This window comes from Marmota flaviventris, chromosome 11 (assembly GCF_047511675.1).
Source record: "Marmota flaviventris isolate mMarFla1 chromosome 11, mMarFla1.hap1, whole genome shotgun sequence".
Classification (NCBI taxonomy): Eukaryota; Metazoa; Chordata; class Mammalia; order Rodentia; family Sciuridae; genus Marmota; species Marmota flaviventris.
Genome location: NC_092508.1, coordinates 6495821 through 6517643, shown reverse-complemented (window position 1 = coordinate 6517643; position 21823 = coordinate 6495821). Strand labels below are relative to the sequence as shown.

General features: G+C 50.8%; 1 protein-coding gene across 1 annotated transcript in view; it reads left to right on the top strand.

Annotated features, from left to right (window-relative positions):
* The window catches only part of Inpp5d (inositol polyphosphate-5-phosphatase D), a 109724-nt gene that overhangs the window by 40216 nt on the left and 47685 nt on the right, over positions 1–21823 (top strand). The window contains exons 3-5 of the mRNA XM_071619534.1: positions 8694–8844; positions 11285–11453; positions 15980–16120. Coding sequence (XP_071475635.1) covers positions 8694–8844; positions 11285–11453; positions 15980–16120 — 461 coding nt within the window. The remainder of the gene's footprint in view (positions 1–8693; positions 8845–11284; positions 11454–15979; positions 16121–21823) is intronic.

Sequence of the window (21823 nt, the reverse complement as noted above, 5' to 3'; positions counted from 1 at the left end):
ACATTGCTTCTAGGCCCTTTCAGCAAACAGAGCCAGGAAACGCGTGCGTGCATGCACACACACTCACACACACACCTGTTCACCTACATATTAACGACTCCGGTTCATTCGGCCTTCCTCCTTCCCATATTTTTAGCTCCATGCTCTGCCAGAGAGAAAACTGTCTCTCATTCTTCTCCACGTAGTGAACTGTCGTCTCATTTCCTGGCAGGCATGTAACCAGTCTGTGCTGGCCCCCTGGCCCGGCCACTCCAAGGGCCACTTCCTGATCCCGGCTACACCCTCAGTCCTGCTAGTTCTGCGTCTTTCTGTGGCCCGAGCGCCTCCTGGGCCCAGCCACTCCAAAGGAAAGAATCAGTTAAAATGTTCGAAAGAAAGAGGAGAAGGCGGGGGCGGTGTGGGGGTGGGGAGGAGAAGAGCTGTCTTTTGAGGGGGCTCCTTCAGGGGTCCCTTGTAGGCCACGTGACTGAAGAGGGATTTCTGGGTCTGAAGCGGCCTCCCTCACCTGGCGCCCCATCTCCCACCTGCCCATCTTTCCCATCTCATTGGCATTGATACCAACCAAGTTACTGAAGCCAGAGATGTGGGCATGCCCCTTGCTGCCTCCCTCTGGTGACTGTCCCCTCCTGGGTGGGTTAGTAAGGGGTCCAGCTGCTGTGGCTCCAGCTCCACCCCACCCCTCTTTCCTTCCCGCCCCCTGCAGCTCCCTCATTCAAGCACCAGAGTGAGGCCGCAGGATCTCAGCCTCCACCCTGCCCCCCACCCGATCCAAAGCGCCACTTTTAAAATGTCAACCTGATGGTGTCACAACACACATCAGCTCTGAAACACCTGCAGTGGCCTGCCAAATCGCTCTCAGAACAGAATGCAAACTCTGCCAGGCCCCAAAGACCCCACTGATCAATTCATATTCATTCTCTCTCTCTCTCTCCTTCCCCTTTCTTCAACCACCTTGGCTTCTGCAAATCTTAGGAAAAGATTTGGAAGAAGAGGCATCTGAGAAGGGTCCTTAGGGCAGAGGGAAATAAGGGATGACATTTTGAGCACTGGCAGAGATGGCGGAGGCACAGGCAGGACCTGGGAAGGGGTGGTCCCCTCACAGTGAGATCCAGTACAAGGTGGCAACAGGACAGCTGGTGTCCGGCCCTGCCTGTGTTGAACGGGTTCAGAGTGAAGAAGGAAGGCTGGGCCTCAGCAGCCTCGGAGCCGCTGCAGACAGTTCTTTGGCCAGAACCCAGAGACTTGACCCAGACGGGCAAATTCCCCACTGCCCTCCCCTTCACCCAGTTCAGATGCCCTCTCACCTGTGTGGGCTGCAGTGGTGGACCCCAGGGCCTGTCCTCAATCCAGGGCCTCTCCCGTCACCTTCAACTTCCCAACCTCCACAGGAGGGGACTTTCCTCACCAGGAAATAGGAATAGCGACAGCAGCCACCTCACAACCCTCTTTACAGCGGCCAAATGGTGTTTTCATGACCCTGCTTAAGACCTGTGTACTGCCAGGCAGGTGGCACACGGCTGTGATTCCAGCGACTCTGGAGGCTGACACAGGAGGATCACAAGTTTGAGGCCAGCCTCAGCAACTTGGTGAGATCCTGTCTCAAAAAATAAAAAAGGGCTGAGGAGGTAGCTCAGTAGTAGAGTGCTCCTGGGTACAAAAACAAACAAACAAAACCTGTCTCCTGGCTTTCTTTCTGATTGAGCCTGAAACAAGTGCTTTTGCTTTGTGTAGCAGGTTAATAGTTGGGGTTTTGTTTTGGTGTTCCCGGTTCCTAATGCTCTCCCATCATTTGTAAGATTTCCAGTGATTGGACATGCTTTTTAATTTAAAATGAAGGCTGGCATAAGACCTCGGGCAGGGGCTTCCCGGAGCCCCACAGTTCCTGCTCTGGGTGCAGGCTTCCTCCCTGGGCCTGTCCTATTACAGTTCTGCATTTAGAGAGAGACAGCAGACAGTGCTGGAGTTAAAATTACCCCTGAGAACCTGGCCTGCGCAGCCTTGGCCTTCCTGGGGTCTCCAGCCGTGTATACAGCTGTCCTTTGTTTTAAAGACCCGATGCCTTCTCTTCCGGTAGACAGCTCCTCTTTCCTGGCTTTGTACCTTCCCTGGGGATGTTGCTCCCCAGGGGAGTTGAGGTGTCAAGTGGAGGGGGGAAGGGACCTCTCTGGCAAGGCCCAGCTCACAATCCACCTCTTTTCAACTGTGGTCCATTTCATGGAATGTGTGTGTGTCTCAAAATCGTGGCGGGCCTGTCATTTCCAACCAGCCTCTTCAAGGAGCCTTGGGTCTGCAAGGCTGAGCCAAACAGGGTCCCTTTCCTTTAAGGGCTTGCAAGCTTGTGAGGGAGGCAGACATGGAAACATCACCCGAGGCAGAATGAGCTGTGGACTCTAAGCTGGGCTCCTTGGGTTGCGGACTGCAGAAGCCTTGTAGGAAAGATCTTTCTGGAAACTGCCAGGAACTTTCCATAGTCTTGGAGATTTTAGTGGGAGGCAGAAGAGATCAGTATCTTATTTCCCAGTCAGCGCTCACCCCTACCTCGTTTGTGTCTGTGTAAGTTTTGGCTCTGAATAGAAACTCACATCCATTCTGTTGATTGAGTAAGGCCGGAAGGGAGGTCTGCTCGGCTGGGATGTTCTAGTTAACAAGCTGATTTAAAATAGGAAATGCTGCTCTTTGTTTTTCCAAAATCGAGCTGTCTGTTAAATGCTCTAGTTATCTGCTACACAGAGGCAAAATTTGTCCCTAATAAGTGGGAGAGTCACTGCAGAGCAGAAATTCTGCTGTCTGTGGGCATCACCCTGGGGAGCAGCTGCACAAGTTTGGGAATCACGTTAGCAGCACACGGCTGCCACAGGCTTCTGGGGTTCCTTCTCTATTTCAAAATGACTTGATACATCTTTTCAGGAAGGCTGTCACTGCAAAATGAGGAACAAAGTCTGGCAACCTGGACCGTTGAGAGTTTGGGGCCACCCTCCCTGTGGGGAAGTATGCCTCCTGGTCTGAGCCCCCTGTTGCTTGCCCACACACAGGTGTGGTTTTCCCCACTGTTCCTTGGGTGCCTTGTGACCTTGAACTTGGTGTACTGAGCATCTTGAATTTGCCTCCAGGCCCGTTGGCTCCTCTGCTCTCTGTTCCCTGGCTTCCCATTGAGTTTGGCCAGTGGAAGTCCCAACCAGGTGACTTGCTGGGAGGGGAGGAGGACCTACTGCCTGGCTCCCAACCTGTGAGGTCCTGCAGAGGGCCCAGATTCTACATCCTCCTCCTGTCCTTCCCCCGGGTCTCCCTAGGAGGAACGTCTCCCCTCTACCACCAGCTCTGGGTGGTACACGTCCTCTTACAGTATTCCTCCACCCTTATTGGTATTCCTGACATTCCCAATTTAAGGAGACACTTGCTTCCTGCCAGGACTCTGACTAATACACATGGCAACCTTCTTGTTCACATTTTACATTTTAAAATAGTTGGAAAGCACCGCTTTGAGCTGATGTGGGGCGGCGGGGTGGGGGGTGCTCTCCAGCTCCTCTGTCCCTTCTGTTTCTCTGCATCCCCAGTCCCAGACCCACTGAAGATCCCCCTGACCTCTGTTCTCATCCTGCCCCTGCCCCTGCCCCTGGTGTGATAAATCAGTGAAACCGCCAGTCACCGAGCACCTGTGATGGCCAGGCCCAGTGGCAGGATCTGAGGATTGTAAGAAGACCTGGCCCTGCCGGGCGGGGTGGGGTGGGGGGTGCTCACAGGCAGGTGGACATGGATGTGACCTGCCATGGGTGGGAATCTCCAGGCCCATCTCTGCAAGATGCCACTGTTCCTGCTGACTCATGGTCAAGACACTGCCACCTGGAAGCCCCTCTCCCGATTCCTGGTTCTGGACTTGTGAGGTTGTCAGGCTGCACCCGGGATGGCTGCCCTCCCAACAGACCCAGCTCCTCACTGGCCACACTACCCTGTCCCGTTGGCTGCTCTGCCTCGACACAGGTCTTTCAGGCCTGGCTTAAGAATGACATGCCTTGGGCTGGGGATGTGGCTCAAGCGGTAGTGTTCTCACCTGGCATGCGCGCGGCACTGGGTTCGATCCTCAGCACCACATACAAAGATGTTGTGTCCGCCGAAAACTAAAAAAAAAAACCCAAATATTAAAAAATTCTCTCTCTCTCTCTCTTAAAAAAAAAAATGGCAGGCCTTGGGTGGACTGCTCCTTCCTTCCTGCCCTGGACACATGCAGGCTCCCACCGTCCAGACCACACTCCACCCTGCCCCGTCTCAGCCAGCTCAGCCTTCTATGATTCCTACCTTGACTCTGGGCTGCTCTTTTCCTGTTCCTAAAATGTGCTTCAAACATAGATTTTGCAAGGAGTCTCTGCTAGCTCAAATCTTTGTGCCTGGCAAAGACTTGGTTCTGAATAGATCTCCAAGGAGCCCCTCCCTCTGGCCTGGATGGAGGCCCTGCCTTCATTATTTCCTTGGCACCCATCTGCTGCTGGAGGGGACAGGCTGCTTCCTGCTGGCCCACTTTTGCATGGAAAGCGAGTCTTCCCTCAGGTGGGATTTGCCACTTGAGAATCTGCTCCCTGTAGAAGGACCACATGTTCTTCCTAGCGCTTTCCTCTTGCCTTAATCTGTTTTCTGTTGCTATTACTGAATACCACAGACTGGGTAACTTATAAAATACAGAGGTTGATTTGCTGAACGGTTCTGCAGACCAGGAACCCAAGCACAGATTCTGATATCAGGTGAGGGTTTTATTTACTGCATGATAATATGGCACAGGGTTAGAGCAAGCATGCTCCCTCAGGTCTCTCTCCCTCTCCTTATAAAGCCATCAATGCCAGCATGGAAGCCTCAAAGACTGCTTTGAATTCTAATTATCTCCCATCTTCAAATACCATTAACATATGAGTGTGATATTAGATTCCAACACAGGAATGGGGTGACACACCCCTGGGGAGCAATGGGAGGTGGGGGAGGCCTCCCTCCCCAGCAGTCTACCCAGAGGCTGCTCACCCAGCATTCTCTCCCTTCCGGCTGCTCCCTGGTCTCCAGGGCCCCAGCCGTAAGCAGTCAACATCACTCAGCGCTCTGTGCTGGCTGCCAGCTCCTCCCCAGCTCTCAGGGACCCTCTGCTCTGTTAGTACACAACGCACTCATCGATTTTAAGTCGTTTATTTCTTTTCACATTTCCCATCTCTGAAATCGAACGTGCCGACGATCAATAGTGTAGCATAGTTTAAGTTATGGTTTTTAGTGGCGCGTAAACTATCGCCTTAGTTGGTGCCTCTTAAATTCCTAAACCCCACATGCTCTCAGACGTGTGCTCCTGGTGCCTCCTCCAGCTCAGCATCTGTTCCCAGACTCACAGGGGCCTTCCTCTCGGGCTCTCTCTGGCATCATCACATCTCTTTTCCGTACACCTAATGGCGTGTCACCCTGGATCTGGCATCGCGACAATTACGTTTGTTTTTCGGCTCATGGTTTGGTTTTGAAGTTACTTGATAGAAAGGCAGCCATGGCTCCAATGTCCCCAGGTTAACAGTGACTGAAAGTGATTACTCAGGGTAGGGTTTTGTGAAACTGAGGGGGTTTATTGAAAGAATAAATAGGCCCTTTTGTTAAACTCCATAAATCATGAATAGCCATGTAAGGCAAACACACACACCCACACACACCCACACACACATCCACACACACATCCACACATACCCCCCCACACACACACACACACATCCACACACACCCACAAACACACACACATTCACACACATCCACACACACCCATACACACATCCACACACACATCCACACATACCCCCACACACACACCCACACACATCCACACAACCCACACACACATCCACACACACCCACACACACCCACAAACACATCCATCCACACACACCCACGCACACCCACACACACCCACACACATCCACACACACATCCACACATACCCACACACCCACAAACACATCCACACACACACACACACACACACATCCACACACACCCACAAACACATCCACACACACACACATCCACACACACACCCACAAACACATCCACACACACCCACACACACCCACACACATCCACACACACACCCCACACACATCCACACACATCCACACACACACATACACACACCCACACACACACCCACACACATCCACACACACATCCACACATCCACACACACCCACACACATACACACATCCACACACACACACATCCTCACACACAAACCCACACACACCCACACACATCCACACACACATACACACACCCACACACACCCACAAACACATCCACACACACACACACATACACACACACCCCCACACACATTCACACACATCCACACACACCCACAAACACACACACACCCACACACACATCCACACACACATTCACACACATCCACACACACCCATACACACATCCACACACACCCACGCACACCCACACACACCCACACACATCCACACACACATCCACACATACCCACACACACCCACAAACACATCCACACACACCCACACACATCCACACACACATGCACACACACCCACACACACCCACAAACACATCCACACACACACACACATACACACACCCACACACACACATACACACACCCACACACACACCCACACACATCCACACACACACCCACACACATCCACACACACATCCACACATACCCCCACACACACACCCACACACATCCACACACACATCCACACACACCCACACACATACACACATCCACACACACACACATCCTCACACACAAACCCACACACACCCACACACATCCACACACACATACACCCACACACACCCACAAACACATCCACACACACACACATCCACACACACCCCCACACACATTCACACACATCCACACACACCCACACACACCCCACACACACACACCCATACACATCCACACACACACCTACACACATCCACACACACTCACACACAAACCCACACACATCCACACACATCCACACACTACACCGGGGTGCAGTGCATACGTGCATGCAGGCACACTTTGAGAGAGACAGACAACCAGAGAGCAGAGACAAGCAGAGGTGGAGAGGCAGGACTACTAGATGGATGACCAGGTCCCGGGCGAATGACAGCAGCATCCTCACATGGAAGGAAAATGCATCCTCATACAACTAGGCTTGGACCACGCAGGAGTCTCAGGGAGGTGTCTGAGTGCTTCCCAGACACTGTTGTGGTGCTGGATGTCTGAGTCTATCCCGCTCACCTGTGATCCGAAGACCTTCAGGCCAGCGCACTGCCCCTGCCTCCAAGTCAGCCTCTCCGCGCTGGCAGCAACAGGGATCTGAGCTGGAGGTGGGTGGGTCGAGATCCAGCCTGCTCACCCACCAGGTGGCCTTTCCCACCCAGATCTATTTTCCCAGTGGCTTGTTTTCTACAAGTGGTGGGTCTCATCCCCCTCAGCAAGAAGGTGGCTGACGGCCCCCACGGGAGCAGTGGGCCCCTGACCTCCAAATCCAAAGTGGACATGAAAGTCATTGTAAAAGCCAGGCACAGTGGTGCAAGCCTGTAATCCCAGCAACTCAGGAGGCTGAGGCAGGAGGTGCAAGTTCAAGGCCAGCCTAGGCAACTTTGTGAGATCCCATCTGAAAATAAAACAAAAAAGCGAGGGATGGAGCTCAGTGGTAAAGTGCCTCTGGGTTCAATCTCCAATATCAAAATAAATAAATATAAATAAAAAGAGCTGGAGATGTAACTCCGTGGTAGAGCACCCGCCCAGCACGCAGAAGACCCTGGCTTTGATCCTTAGTATGAAAAAATCAATAAACAAACACACACACACATACACACCTGTGGCTGAGGATGTAACTCAGTGGTAGAGCACTAGTGTAGCATGTGCAAGGCCCTGGGTTTGATCCCCAGCACCACAAAAACATTAAAAACTAAATTTTAAAAAAATGACCTTTCGGGGGGCTGGGGTTGTGCTCAGTGGTACAGCGCTTGCCTGGCATGTGTGAGGCACTGGGTTTAATTCTCAGCACCACATAAAAACAAGTAAATAAAATAAAGTCCATCAACAAGTAATAAAATATTTTTTAAAAAATGACCTTTGGTGCTGGGGGTGTAGCTCAGTGGTAAATCATGAATTTTGTACATACAAGGTCCTGAGCTCAATCCTCAACACCAAAAAGAAAAGAAATTTTTTTAAAAAAATTTAAATTAAAAAAAAATCTTTAAATTATCTTTGTGGGGGGGGGGAATGAACACACACAAATACATGCACACATACACACACACTCGAGAAAAATACATTCTAAACTATTGAAAATAAATCTCTTAGGCTTGTGGGATTATAGGCACTTTCTTTTGTTTAAGAAAGCCTGTGTTTTCTAATTTTGCCATAGTGAAAATGTAATACTTGGATAGCAAAATACTTTTAGAAATAAAAGCTTGAGACTGAAAGAAAAAAAAAAGCCCTTTAAGAGGACCCTCGGTGGCCCTTGCAAGGGCCCTTGAGAGCTGCAGGTCACAGGATGTGAGGGTGTAGGCGTAGGAGTCTGAGGCTTTTTCTGGATCGCAGTCACTCCCTTGGCCTCACGGGTCTCCGCTGCAGGTGGCCTTTGTGGTTGGGTGACATTCTGGTCCCTTAGCATGTGCCTCTCTTTGGGGGTTCTGGCTCAGGCATCGGAAGGCGTCCCCATGAGACTCTTCACCAAGCTGGACCAGCTCATCGAGTTCTACAGGAAGGAGAACATGGGACTGGTGACGCACCTGCAGTACCCAGTGCCCCTGGAGGAGGAGGACGCCGTCGACGACCCGGAGGAGGACACGGGTAGGAAGGGGTGGACAGGACGGCAAGAGGCTGGGAGGTACCCCCGGGATTCTGCCCTCCAGGCCCCACAAGGGCTTAGATTAGAGTGTCCCATCTGAGAAGGAGAGAGTGCGGCCTGATGGTTAAGGACAGGCTAGGCACACAGGCTCTGGAGTCAGGCAGACATGGATTGGAATTCCTCCCCAGCTTATCAGCTCTATGGCCCTAGGTAAGTTACTTAACCTCTCTGAACCACCAGTTTCTTGTCAAAGAGACAGCAAAGACTGGGCATGGTACCACACACCCGTGACCACAGTGACTCAGGGGCTGAGGCAGGAGGATAATAACAACTTTAAGGCCGCCTCAGCAACTCAGAGAGACCTGCCTCAAATTTAAAAAACTGAGAAAAGGCTTGGGGTGTAGGTCAGGGATTGAGGGCCCTTAAGTTAAATCTCTAGCACCAGAAAAAAAAAAAAAAAAAGGAGAGTCAGTTAAAAATAGTGCTGTATATACCACTCAGAGCATCACAGGGATCAAATGAGTCGATGAATGTAGTGTTCAGAGCCTGGTACACAGCAAGCACTCAGTAAATGCAGCTACCACCATTTTCATCATCCTAATTTCACCATGAGGAAGGGCGATCCTTGCACCAAACTGGAAGGATACTAAAGATATTTATTTACATCATTAAAAGTGTGTGGAGGGCGGAGGACAGCACTTAAAACCTGTGGGAAAACAAAAAACAAAGAAAGGTCCCTAAAAGCAGGTGAGCCTCAGGGCTGCCTCCTGCATGGTGTGGGGACAAAGCCAACAGGGCAAATCCCATGGAAACGTCCGCATCAGGAAGTCAGCTCACTGTGGGGCAGGCTTTTTCTCTTCTCTAACGTGCATTTTCTAAAAAGAAATTAGGAGTCACCCACCTGAGCCCTTTAGCTAGTTAGCTTTTCCCCGAGGGAGAGATTAGACCAGAATCGCTGTCGTCCCTGGCCTGACCCCCGCCTGTCCCTGGTGGGCTGCCGTCAGCTCAAGCTGGCCGCCCTTTCTGTCCTTCTCCTATGGGCTGGCTCGTGGGTCTCCATGCCCGCTTTTCTTCCCACCACCTGGAGACCCCCTCTTAGTGGGGGCACAGCTCATCGGCTGCAGAGCCACCTTGCTGGCCTTGGTAGGGACAGCAGGAGCCAGGCAAGGCCTTTCCTAAAGGACCACAGCTCCACAGAGGCTGAAGGGGACCCAGGCAGGCCATGTCCCTCTCCCCCACCCTGGTCCAAGGAAGAGGTGCCTTTGGGGATAAGGAAGGTCCATCTTCGGCATAGTCAGAGTCCATGGCCACCAGGGTCCCAAGGCCACAGCATGGCCTTGACCTCTGGGAAGCTGTCCTACAGCAGTGCCCTCTATATGCCACCATCTCACTTCCCACGGGCCACCCACCCCCACCCCGGCTTGCTGTGGCCCTCTAGGATGCTGTCTGGACAAAGACCCTGATACACTTCCTGTGAGGGCTGGAAAGAGAAGCCCAGTCCCATGACCCTGGCTTCACTTCCCCAGTCGAGGCCACCCACTGGCAGATGGGACGAGAGCAGTGTGCACCCCAGCCCACGGGGTCCCACTTGGCTCAGGTCTTCTCAAGGTGCTGCCAGTCCCCAGTGCTCAAAACAGACTCACGGCCACCTTCAGAACTCCAGAGGGGGACAGGAAATGAAGTGCCACCCATTAAGGAGAGTGTCCCTCTGCAGTGCTGCGGCTGGAGGGTGGAGGTGGCCACTAGGAGTAGGACGGTGCTTGACCAGGCTCCTGGGCCCGGGGGGAGCTCAATGACCTTTGTGTGTTTGTGGTACGTGAAGAAAGGGGATTCTACAGAAGGTGGGCAAGAGTCTCTGCTCTCAGGCCAACTCCAAGTGATTGCTTCAGCTTTTCAGGTCTTTGAGCGAGGGGACCCTGTCACTTTCTCAGTGCATCTCCAAGGGTCCAGGGAAAGAGAGGAGGGAGGGCAGAGAGAGGGGTCAGGGGAGAGAGAAGAGCGGTTGGTGGGGCCTGACTGCCTCCCCATCCTGCGTCCCCATCTTGTGCTCTGGCCTCATTCTGGGGACTGTCCTCTGCCCGGCCCAAGGCACTTGCCCCAGCCCCTGAAAGGAGGTTCTGTGCTGCTAACCTGCCTGGCTTAGTGTGTCCCAGCCAGCAGTCCTGCAGGCCACCCTGCCCCCTGCACCTGGCAGGTGCTGGCTGAGTTCACAGTGGGACAGACATTTGCACGAGGCCCGGCCCAAAGATCATGAATGCCAAGTCTGCTGCAGGAAGCTCTGTCTGGTGAGGGAGTCTGAGGAAGTGAGGAGGCGGAAGAGCCATGGGGCACAGGCGGGGACCTGGTACTTGATGGCCCAGACCTCACAGGGCTGCGGTGAGGTGTGGGGTGGGGTCTGCGGGCACAGCGTCCTCACCAATGACATTGCCGTTCTCTGGGTAGAAAGCGTCATGTCTCCACCCGAATTGCCACCAAGAAACATCCCTCTGGCTGGGCCCTGCGAGGCCAAGGAGCTCCCTCCAGCAGCTGAGACTCCCAGAGCCGCCGAGGTCAGCCGGCCCAGCCTCTCCGAGACGCTGTTCCAGCGGCTGCAGAGCATGGACACCAGCGGGTGAGTGTCCACCTGGCAGGGCCCTTCGGAGGCCAGTTGTGGTGCATCCAGCACTCAGCTGGGACTCTGGGGAGCATGCCAGTCCCGGAATGATGACCTCTCTCCGGCCATCCAGGTCTGTGTGCATATGACTCATTAATAGCAAGGTCAAAAAACAATTTTGGGGGGGAGGGGGGAGTACCAGGGATTGAACTCAGGGGCCCTCAACCACTGAGCCACCTCCCCAGCCCTATTTTGTATTTTATTTAGAGACAGGGTCTCACCGAGTTGCTTAGTGCCTGGCTTTTGCTGAGGCTGGCTTTGAACTCACGATCCTTGCGCCTCAGCCTCCCGAGCCGCTGGGATTACGGACGTGCGCCACCATGCCTGGCCAAAAAACAATTTTTATGTTTTTAGACAAGATTATTTCTCCCTCAAGACTCTTGTTCTTTGCCTGCTTTTCTATCAGGATCTTACTGTTTTTGTCATCAAGTTTTAGGACCGCCTTATATAGTAGCCCTTTCTCCATCATCCTGAGGGGGGTAAAATATCTTCTAGCTCGTTGCTTACTTTAAAAGTTTTGGAATGTTTTTACGTTGTTCAATGTTGGATCCTCTGAGGAGCCTGAGTCATTCCCTTGGTGAACGCAAAGTCACTTGTATCATTAGGAGGTCATTGCTATTCTCCGGGCAGACAGCAGCTCACCACCCACAGCTGCCAGCGTTCTTAAAGCCATCCCAAGTGCCAGTCACCCCAGGAGGCACACCTGCTTATTCCACGGATTCTCACAACAGTCGGATGCAGAGGGACGGTTCCCTTCCACAGAGCACACCTGAGTCTCAGAAACGTTTGCTCCAGGGCCCAGAGTGACTGTCCCTGCTCTCATGCCACACAGGGATACCCTTCAGGCCCTAGGAGGGCACCACAGAATTATTGCCCCATTAGGGGGCACAGGACAAAGTGGTGACATTCATAAAAGAGCCTGGAGAGGGAATGGGCACCCAGATCTAGAAACAGGGGATGCCATGATCCTGGGTATGTGCGTCGGGGGTATGTGAGTTGTGCCCCGGGGTTGGAAACACATGCAGACACAAATACGGTAGCTCCCTGCCTTGGGCGCTTGCTGCTCTTGAGGCTGTTGACTTGAGCCTCGGGTCTGGCTGAAGTAGTTGGTCATCTCCAGGGGCTGAGTGGATGCTCAGGGCCACACATGGGAGGAGCTGGCCACTCAGGGCTGAGGGAGCCCTGACCCCGCCCTGCATTCCCATGCAGTCTGCTGAGGATCTCTGCTCTCCCTGAGGCTCACATTCTACCTGTGACCACCCTGTCCCTGAGTTCCAGGATGGGGTCCTCTGCACCTAAAAGGACACAGCAGGCACCTGAGCTCATTTAAACTGGGAGCTCAAGGAGGGTTTACACAGAGACTGTTTATGGAGTGCCGATAGATCTGCAGGAATCAACGGGGAGAGCAGGGTGTTGTCGGGTGATCCCAAATGCCAGGGCCTGAGCAGCCAGACCTGGCACTGCCTCATCCCTCTTGCCCTCTCTCCCTCCTACCGGTGCTTCCCAGGCCCACCCAGCATGGACCAGGGCCAAGAGAGCCCTGGACTTGTCCAGCCCAGCCATCCCTGCTCCCCTGAGCACAGGGAGGATGGAGGTTGGGGAGAGGAAGGGAAATGGAAGGTGGTCCTCATTCTTTCACCAGCCGGCCAAACTCAACCCCACCACAGGGGGTTCAGGGTGCTGTTCTCTCTGCCTGGAAAACCTTCCCTCAGCTCTCAGACCACCAGCTCCTGGGCGTTGTCCCCTCGTCTGAGGCCTTGTTTGCTGGGCATGAAGGACTGTCCTGAGCTCACAGCATAAGATGACCTCATAAGCACGACTCTGGTGCAGCAGACGTGGACCTGCCGAGGGTCTGGGGTGCCTGCCTCCTGTGCTCACTCCCTGAGGTCCCACTGCCATCTTAGAACAGGTCACTGTTGAGCTTGCCCTCCCAACAGTGGACCTGAGGGTGCCAGCGTATGTGGGCAGCTCTGGCGGTGTGGTATCCATGGCCAGATGCCTGACTCCCCAGGCTCTGGTGTGGAAGGAGTGGGTTCTCTACTGCAGACACACCCCAGAACTCTGGAGGCCTGTGCTCTGAGTCCCCCATGAGACTTCCAGAAACCACCATGGCATCTTCTCCTACCATAAACACCTCTACTACCCTGGGGTGTGTGGGTCCCCAGCGGGGGAACTGCCCGTACCCAGCCTGGACCTACTAGACAGCTGTCTCCTGCTGTGGGGCGCATGGAGCAGGCCGCCTTCCACGGCACCCGTGAATGGGTCAGAGCCCTAGACAGGTGTGGTGCGGGCAGTGCAGGCTGTCCCAGCACTCCTTCCTTTGTGGTGGAGAAATGAAGTGCAGTCTCTCTGACATTGTTCCGTGGTATGGTCCAGAGTGTGAATGGCATCTGGTCCCAAGGGACTGCCCCAGCTCCTGCTGGCTGGTTCCCACAGCCTCTCCAACGGTGAGGCCCGAACCTCCCCTCCCAGCTGGATAATGGTGGTTTTCCAGCCTGGTTACAGGTCTGGGGCCGGGAAGGAGATGAAGGTATCTCCTGAAAGGAGTCATGACTTACACAGCAGAGGCTTTGCCTCTTCACACAGGCCTGGGGAGGGATGTAACAGGAAGGAAGCTACACAAAGGGCCCCTTATGCCCCCAGGGCCTAGCCTGTGGTCTAGCCTGTGGCCGATATGTTGGATGAATTAATAAGTCAGTGTACCCTGTCTCCTATGAATTAGTTACTCAAAAGCGTTTTGTTGTTGTTGTTCTCTGTGAGAAAAGCTATCCCCACTCCCAAACGAAGCTGCCAGGGCTGCCCCCCTGCCCTCTGATTTGGCAAAACACAAAGGAAGCACCTGGGGGTAAATACCAGCCACAGGCTGCTAAGATGCCTGTTGTCCTTGCTCCCTCCTGGACACACCCGTGGGCTCTTCTCTAGGCCCACCCAATGGCATTTGGTGCATGATCCTTGAGTTCCTGTGCTATTTGCCAAAGAGATGAATAGTCAGAGTTTTAACGGTTGATAACTGGTCATGATTTTCCCAACACGTAAGTCTAAATGACCGTGTCAAGATGTTAAATGCAGTGAATTCCTTGGAGTTCAGGGACGCCCCCCAGGTGCCCTCAACACTCCCCACTCCTGTTGACTCCTACTGATGGGAGCAGGTGCAGGTGCAGGGGTTCTGCCAGGCTGAGCAGGGCGTGAGGCCCAGCCGTCAGGAAGGCCTTGGGGTGGGGAGTGGGCTGAGGGCACTTGCTGGGCCATGGTCCTTCAGGACACTTGCACACGTGTACCCAGGTCACCCCCTTGGTCTCCCTGCAGGAGCAGAGGAGCAGGGCAGGGCAGGGGAGGGGTCTCTGCCTGGGTTTGCTTCTCAGCTAACTCAGGTGTGGAGATGGGACAGAGCAAAGGAATCATGGGAGGGTCAGAGGGACGGGGAGAGGCAGCAGGGTGCCCTCCGTCAGCCCTCACTTTAAGCTTTAGAACTCAGATGCTGCGTCTGCTTCAGAACTCATCTACTTTGGTGGCCAAGTTCCTTTTTACACGGAGGACCGCCTTTAGACGACTCTCAATTACAGGACTATCTGGGCTCTTTTGTGCAAGTCAATCAGATCTCATCAGATAGGTCATAGGTAACAGGTTAATTACTACAACATTTCCGAGCAAAATTAACCTTCTTGGGTAAACATGATCTATATCTTTATGCCAAGTCTTCTTTTTCTTACATCTCCAGTCCTTTTTATTTTTTTTATTTTGAGACAGGGTCTCACTAAGTTGCTGAGGCTGGCCTCAAATTTGCAATTCTCCTGACTCAGCTTCCCTAATCTCTGGGATTATTGGCATGTGCCACTGTGCCCAGCCCATTCACTTTTTTGTGGGAGGCGGGTCCTAGAGATTGAATCCACTGAACCCCATCCCCAGCCCTTTTTATTGTTAATTGCTGAGGCTGGCTTTGAATTTGTGATCCTCCTGCCTCAGCTTCCCAAATTGCTGGGATTACAGGAGTGCACCACTGGGCCCAGTCCCCATGCACTTTTAAAACTGAAGAAACGGGGACCCTACGAGGGAGAGCAAAGCCAGGACACCTGGACAGCCTTTCTGCCACCTATATGCCCAGCCCTGTCATCACTCAGACTTCTCCAGGAGCCTGGGGTAACTCCAAGCTCTCCAGTGTGCATGCCAGACCCGGCCCCTCGCCATGTCCAACTTCCAGCCCTCTGATTCTTGCCCTGTGAGTAGAGAGGCAGGAGATTGCAGGATATACCCCGCCTGTCTTCTTTTTAAAGGACAGCTGCTTCCCAAGCCCCAAGACAGATACCTGCTCTTGCTGGACCCCTTTACCTCCTCTTACCTGGGCCTCCTCTGCAGTGAGGCCAAGGGGCCTTTGCACAGGTTTGCACACATTCTCCTCCAGGGCCACGTCTCAACCTGGGACCAAGGAACCTCAGCTCATCGTCGTCCTTGCTGTGACTGCTTCTATTTTGCTTTTTCCTCTCCAGTCTTCCCGAAGAGCATCTCAAAGCCATCCAAGATTATTTGAGCACTCAGCTCGCCCTGGACTCTGACTTTGTGAAGACGGGCTCCAGCAGCCTCCCCCACCTGAAGAAACTGACCTCGCTGCTCTGCAAGGAACTCTATGGGTAATGGCAGCCCCTGAGGCGGGAGGGGTGGAGAGAGCACCGAAGAAAATGCCCTGGGGGGAGCCTGCAGGGTGGGGCTGTCCCAGTGTCCTGCGGCCCTCATTTCATAGTAATTGAGCAGCAGATAGAGCTTTGTGGTTGTTTTCATAGAATCTGAGCTGTAGTGTGTGTGTGTGTGTGTGTGTGTGTGTGTGTGTGTGTGTGTGTTTCCTGGTGCTGGGATGGAACCTGAGCAAATGTTCCACCACTGAGGAGCAGCCTCAGCCTGTCTTGTTTTTAAACTAGAGTTTATTTGAGACAGGCATGGTGGGGCACACCTGTATCCCAGCAACTCAAGAGGCTGAGGCAGGAGGATCTCAAGTTTGAGGCTAGCCTCAGCAATTTAGCAAGCCACTAAGCAACTTAGTGGAACCCTGTCTCAAATTAAAAAATTAAAAGGGCTGGGGATGTGGCTCAGGGGTTAAGCACCCTTCAGTTCAATCCCCAGTGCCAAAAACAAAAACAAAAACAAAATCACGTTCATTTGAAGTCAGTAGCTCTGGAAGTGGGGAGAGACAGAGGTGACTTGGTCAGAATCCAGCCTTTAGCTTTTGGCTCCCATTCTTCCTACAGAAGCCAGCACATTGACAGGTACTTAAGGGTACCAGCTTATCTTCTGGGTTGGTGGTGACACCTCAAAATTTCCAGTGATGGCTGTTTTTCAAAGTGAACTGATTCACTAAAAAGTTCAATTTTCCAATATTAAATTCATTAAACAACCAATGGTAAAAATTCTGATTTTTGTAAAGATTCTCTTGATTTTACACTTTTTATTTTATTAACCTTAAACTGAACCTCAAGTTCAATTACATTTTAATTGCTAAAAGTGCAAAAGTAAGGCCGATATGCCATCAGATGAATCAGCAAAGAATAGTTTAAAAGGCTAAAGCTTGGGGTGATCTGTAGGAAGTGTCCAGGAGGACGGGAGTGGTGGTGCAGGCCAGCCACCCTAACAACCTGGGGGGCTGAGCAGGAGGATGAAAAGTTCAAGGCCAGCCTCAGTGACGTAGGCAAACCCTGACCCTAATATAAAAAGGGCAGGGGATGTGGCTGAGTGGTAAAGTGCCCCTGGGTTCAATCCCTGGTACACACACCCAGTCACAAGGAGCCCAAACAAACCTGTCACAAACGAAAGGTCAGCATTTCGGTTGGGAAAACTGTCATTTCTGTGGATGAGCGCTCCTGGATCGTGCTCTTTTGTTTTATTACACCTACAGCAGTGTCAAGCTTCTCTGGTTAGTTCCTCACCGCGGTGTCTATTGTAGCTTAGTTGACGTACAGAAAAGACTCTTTCATCATCCGCAACCAAGTTTGGCTCCTAAAAGCACAATCGGTATATTTGGTACATGTGACAAATAATTTCTTTGACAAATTGAGCCGTCATCAAATGGGACAGTCAAGCTTCATTTCAACGAACTGGCCTTCAACAGATGTCATTCCGTAGCCAAACGGAACCATCATTTTTCTACATTTCCATGGCAGATTGTGTTCCACGTGATGGTGTGTTGATAAATCATCATCACTTGTGTAAATGCTTCTGAATGGCACTTTCTTTTTTTAAAAAAACAGGTTTCGTAATGGCTGATAACAAGCTTTTATTTCTGCTTTGGCAGAGATCCCAACCTTGGCTGTGGGGTGTGGAGGAGTAAATACAGTTCAAAATTTCTATTAGCCCCCCCCCCCCCAGATCCTTGGGGGCATCGGCACCTTTCCCTGTCAGTGCATTGCTACCTGCTGCACTTCCCCAGGTAGCGCTGTGGGGACGGCAGCTTCCCCTCCCTGCCCACTTCTCTGGTACCTTGTGGCAGCACAAAGTGCTTCCTTCCGCATCGCATCGCCAGCTTCTCATCTCAGTGCTGGACACTTCACCTCAAGTTAGGATTAGAGGCGCTGCGTCCCCTTCTTCCCTTTGGTAGGTCAAGCAATAGCCTGGCCTGGAGACAAGGTTAACCGAGGGGCAGAATGTCAGAAAATCTTAGGTATTGCTGGGTGTATTGGCACATGCCTGTAATGCCAGCAGCTCAGGAGGCTGAGGCAGGAGGATCTCAAGTTCAAAGCCAGCCACAGCAATTTAGCAAGGCCCTAAGCAACTCAGCAAGACCCCATCTCTAAATTAAAATAAGAAAAAGGGCGGAGGGTGTGGCTCAGAGATAAAGTGCCCCGACCAGGGTTCAAACATTGGTTAAAAAAGAAAAAAAAAAAAAAAAACTTAAGTGACAACAAAATTGTGCTTCCCCTCCCCACTGCCATCCCTGCAGATGTAATTCCATGACATTCTAAGCCCAGAATGTCCAGACTGCTTTGATGGGGACAGGCACGTTCAGACCTTCATTCAACACACAGGAGTCTGAGCCGCAAGACCGGGGGACACGCAGAAAACACTGGGATTTAGACTAAAACCTGAAGGAATCATGTGCATAGATGTCCCAATGGCTAACATTTTAAATTCATTCCTCGTTTTAAAATTCAAAAAAGGGAGTAGAAGGATACTGCTTTAAGAAAGCAACATGTGTCAACGCAAAATCGATTACACTTGACAGGGAGCCTTTAAGTGATTCCATTAAACACCTGAACAAAAGACAGGAGATGCTGTTTCCGCTGTTTCTCGCCTGATTATTTAATACCGCATGACAGATTTTTGCTAAAGCAAGATTAAAAAAAAAAAAAAGAAGAAGAACAAAAAAAAATTCAAAGAAGGAAAAACAAAGGGAATATGAAGAAGCATCCATACATCCTTTGGGTCTGGAGTTCTGGGGTCATCACTGAAACTGAATAGGAATCTGGGGGAAATTAACCAACTCACAGAGACAAGGAGGCAGCCAGCCGTCCCTCTGGGGGTCCAGGAAGGTCTGCAGGGGGCTGAGGTTCTGCCCAGAGGCCCTGGCAAGCTTTCTGGGGACCAGCTGGCAGTCACTTCCCTGGACAAATCCTTCACAGGATAAGGTCAGTTCTTAAGTCTTCCTGAGACACACAGGGGCCACCACAGGGACCATAGAGTGGATAAGCTCTGGGGACAGAACCCGCAGCTGTTCCTAGAAGCCTTTTCTGTCCTCCACCTGGTGGCATAAGGAAATCACCTTCTCTCACCCTCCTGTTCAGAATCAAATTGACCCTGGAGACCCAGATCCTGGCGTAGGATCACAGAAGTCCCCAGGGTCTTCCCCCACCTCAGCTATGAGGTGAAAAGCTGGCCTCGTCCTGTGCTGGGGGAAGGGGCAGACTGACCACCCCTCCCCCGTTGCCCTCTCCCTTCTCCCCAAGGTCAGACTCCCAGTTAAAGCCTTACTCTCCTGTGTTTGCTTTTCTTGGCCTGATTTCATTTCTATCACCATCGGGTCCAAAGTTCCATCTCTGTGCCATTCCTGAGTGTCATTGATCATTCTGACCCCAAATAATACTGCCAAATGTGTCTGGGAGCCATTCAGATTTCTCCAAATTTTAAAGCAGTTAGAAATACAAGCAAAACAGCACTATTCTTAGAACATCCCAAAGATTCAGTTTGTATTATTTGTGCTTTTTGGATAGTGTTTTGAAAAAGGAGAAAAAGATCTAGATAATGTTTTTTTTTTTTTTTAAAGAGAGAGTGAGAGACAGAGAGAGAGAGAGAGAGAGAATTTTTTAATATTTATTTATTTTTTTTTTAAAGTTTTTCGGCAGGCACAACATCTTTGTTTGTATGTGGTGCTGAGGATCGAACCTGGGCCGCACGCATGCCAGGCGAGCGTGCTACCGCTTGAGCCACATCCCCAGCCCAAGATCTAGATAATGTTAAAGCTTGTTCTGAAGTAGCACTTAAAAAAAATGTTTTAGCCCAGAATTCTTTGATGAAATGGTCACTTAAAACAGTACCACTTGCGCTGCGCTGGGTTGTGGCTCAGCAGTAGAGTACATGCGAGGCCCTGGGTTTGGTCCTCAGCACCATATAAAAATAAATAAAATAAAGGTATTGTGTCCAACTACAACTAAAAAATAAATATTAAAAAAAAAAACAACAGTACCACTGTGTCTGAGCAGGGATAGAGCCCCCCCAGGGAAGGGGTGATGGTAACCATACCCCTGCTGCCGAGCTTCTCCCTAGCACACCTTCCCTCCATCCTGAGTCCCTAAAGGAATCCTGACCATCATTTTCTTCTTCCTCTTTTTCTTTTTTCTACTTTGGTGGTGCTGGGGATGGAACCCAGAGCCTGTGCAGGTAGGATGGTGGCAAAGTGCTGTATTATTGAGCTGCACCCAGCCCTTGGATGACTTTATTTCAAAGTCAGTAAAGTAGGCTGGGCTTGGTGTGCACACCAGTAATCCCAGCAACTCAGGAAGCTGAGATAGAAGGGTCTCAAGTTCAAGGCCAGCCTCTACAACTTAGTGAGACCCTGTTTCAAAAGAAAAAATTAAAAGGTCTCAGTGGTTACGCACCCCTGGGTTCAATCCCGGGTGCCAAACAAACAAACAAAGGCAAAACCCATCAAAGTCAGTAAAATAGAGCACCATCCTTGAAACTGTAAGATGTCACGAATACTCAAATGCTATGTTGCCCAGCACACAGGGAGCTCTGGGTCTATTTGAAGGGATTATGGAGACTGGAAGCAAATCCTACCACATTTCAGAAGAGCTCATGCAATCGACTGACCCAAAAGAACTATGGGAATAAAATGGCACTTTGAGTCAAAATGAATAGTGATGTGGTGGGACTGTTTCCCTGCATACCAAATAATAAAATTCTAGATGAGGTAAGGAATTAAACATATACAACACACACGAAACTCATAGAACAATCTTTTTTTTTTTGAGGGGGAGGTACCAAGATTGAACTCAGGGGCACTTGACCACTTTGGGCAACAAAATTACCAAGGAAAAGATGCAAATTAGAATAAAAAATTACAAATAATTTTACAATGAAATCCATACCATCTAGGATGAAAATAACATAATAACAGGGATAAGTACAACACAGATTAAATTAAGAAGTAAAGCAAAATGTAAATTTTACAGCAATATATAAAAACACTAACAAAATTCTCAACAGAAAATTGCCAAAGGGGATAAACAGGGTTTTTTGTTTGTTTGTTCTTGTTTTTTTAAATTTTTTTGGTAGTTGTGTATGAAAAGCATGCCTTTAATATTTTATTTGTTTATTTTTATGCAATGCTAAAGACCCAGTTCCCACACATGCAGGCAAGCACTCTGCCACTGAGTTACAGCCCCATCCCTAAACAGTTTATGTAAAAAGAAATGTAGTAGAAGTCAACCAGAAAAATACAGCAGAGGCATTAGAAATAGAAGGTATGCAAGTCCATTGTTTTGGTAATGCTGGGGATCCACCCCAGGGCATTGGCATGCTATATTCATTAATATTAAAGTACAATGTCAGGCAGGTTAAAAAGGAAAAAGAGAAAAAAGTGGTAAAAAAGAATGCAGAAGCGATATTGGCCAAGCAGGCCTGAACAGAGCTGGAGACCCTCACTCAAGGACTTAGCAAAACTGACCAGGAGCCAGGATCCCTGATTCTTCTAATTCTGTAACTGGAAATAAGAACAGAAAAGCTATATGAACAAAGCTGTTCAGAGCAGCCTTTATTTATAATAGCAAAGATCTCAGAGTAACCCAAATATCTAACAACTGATTTTGGCACATTTACTTGATAGACTATTTTGAAACCATTAGGATGTT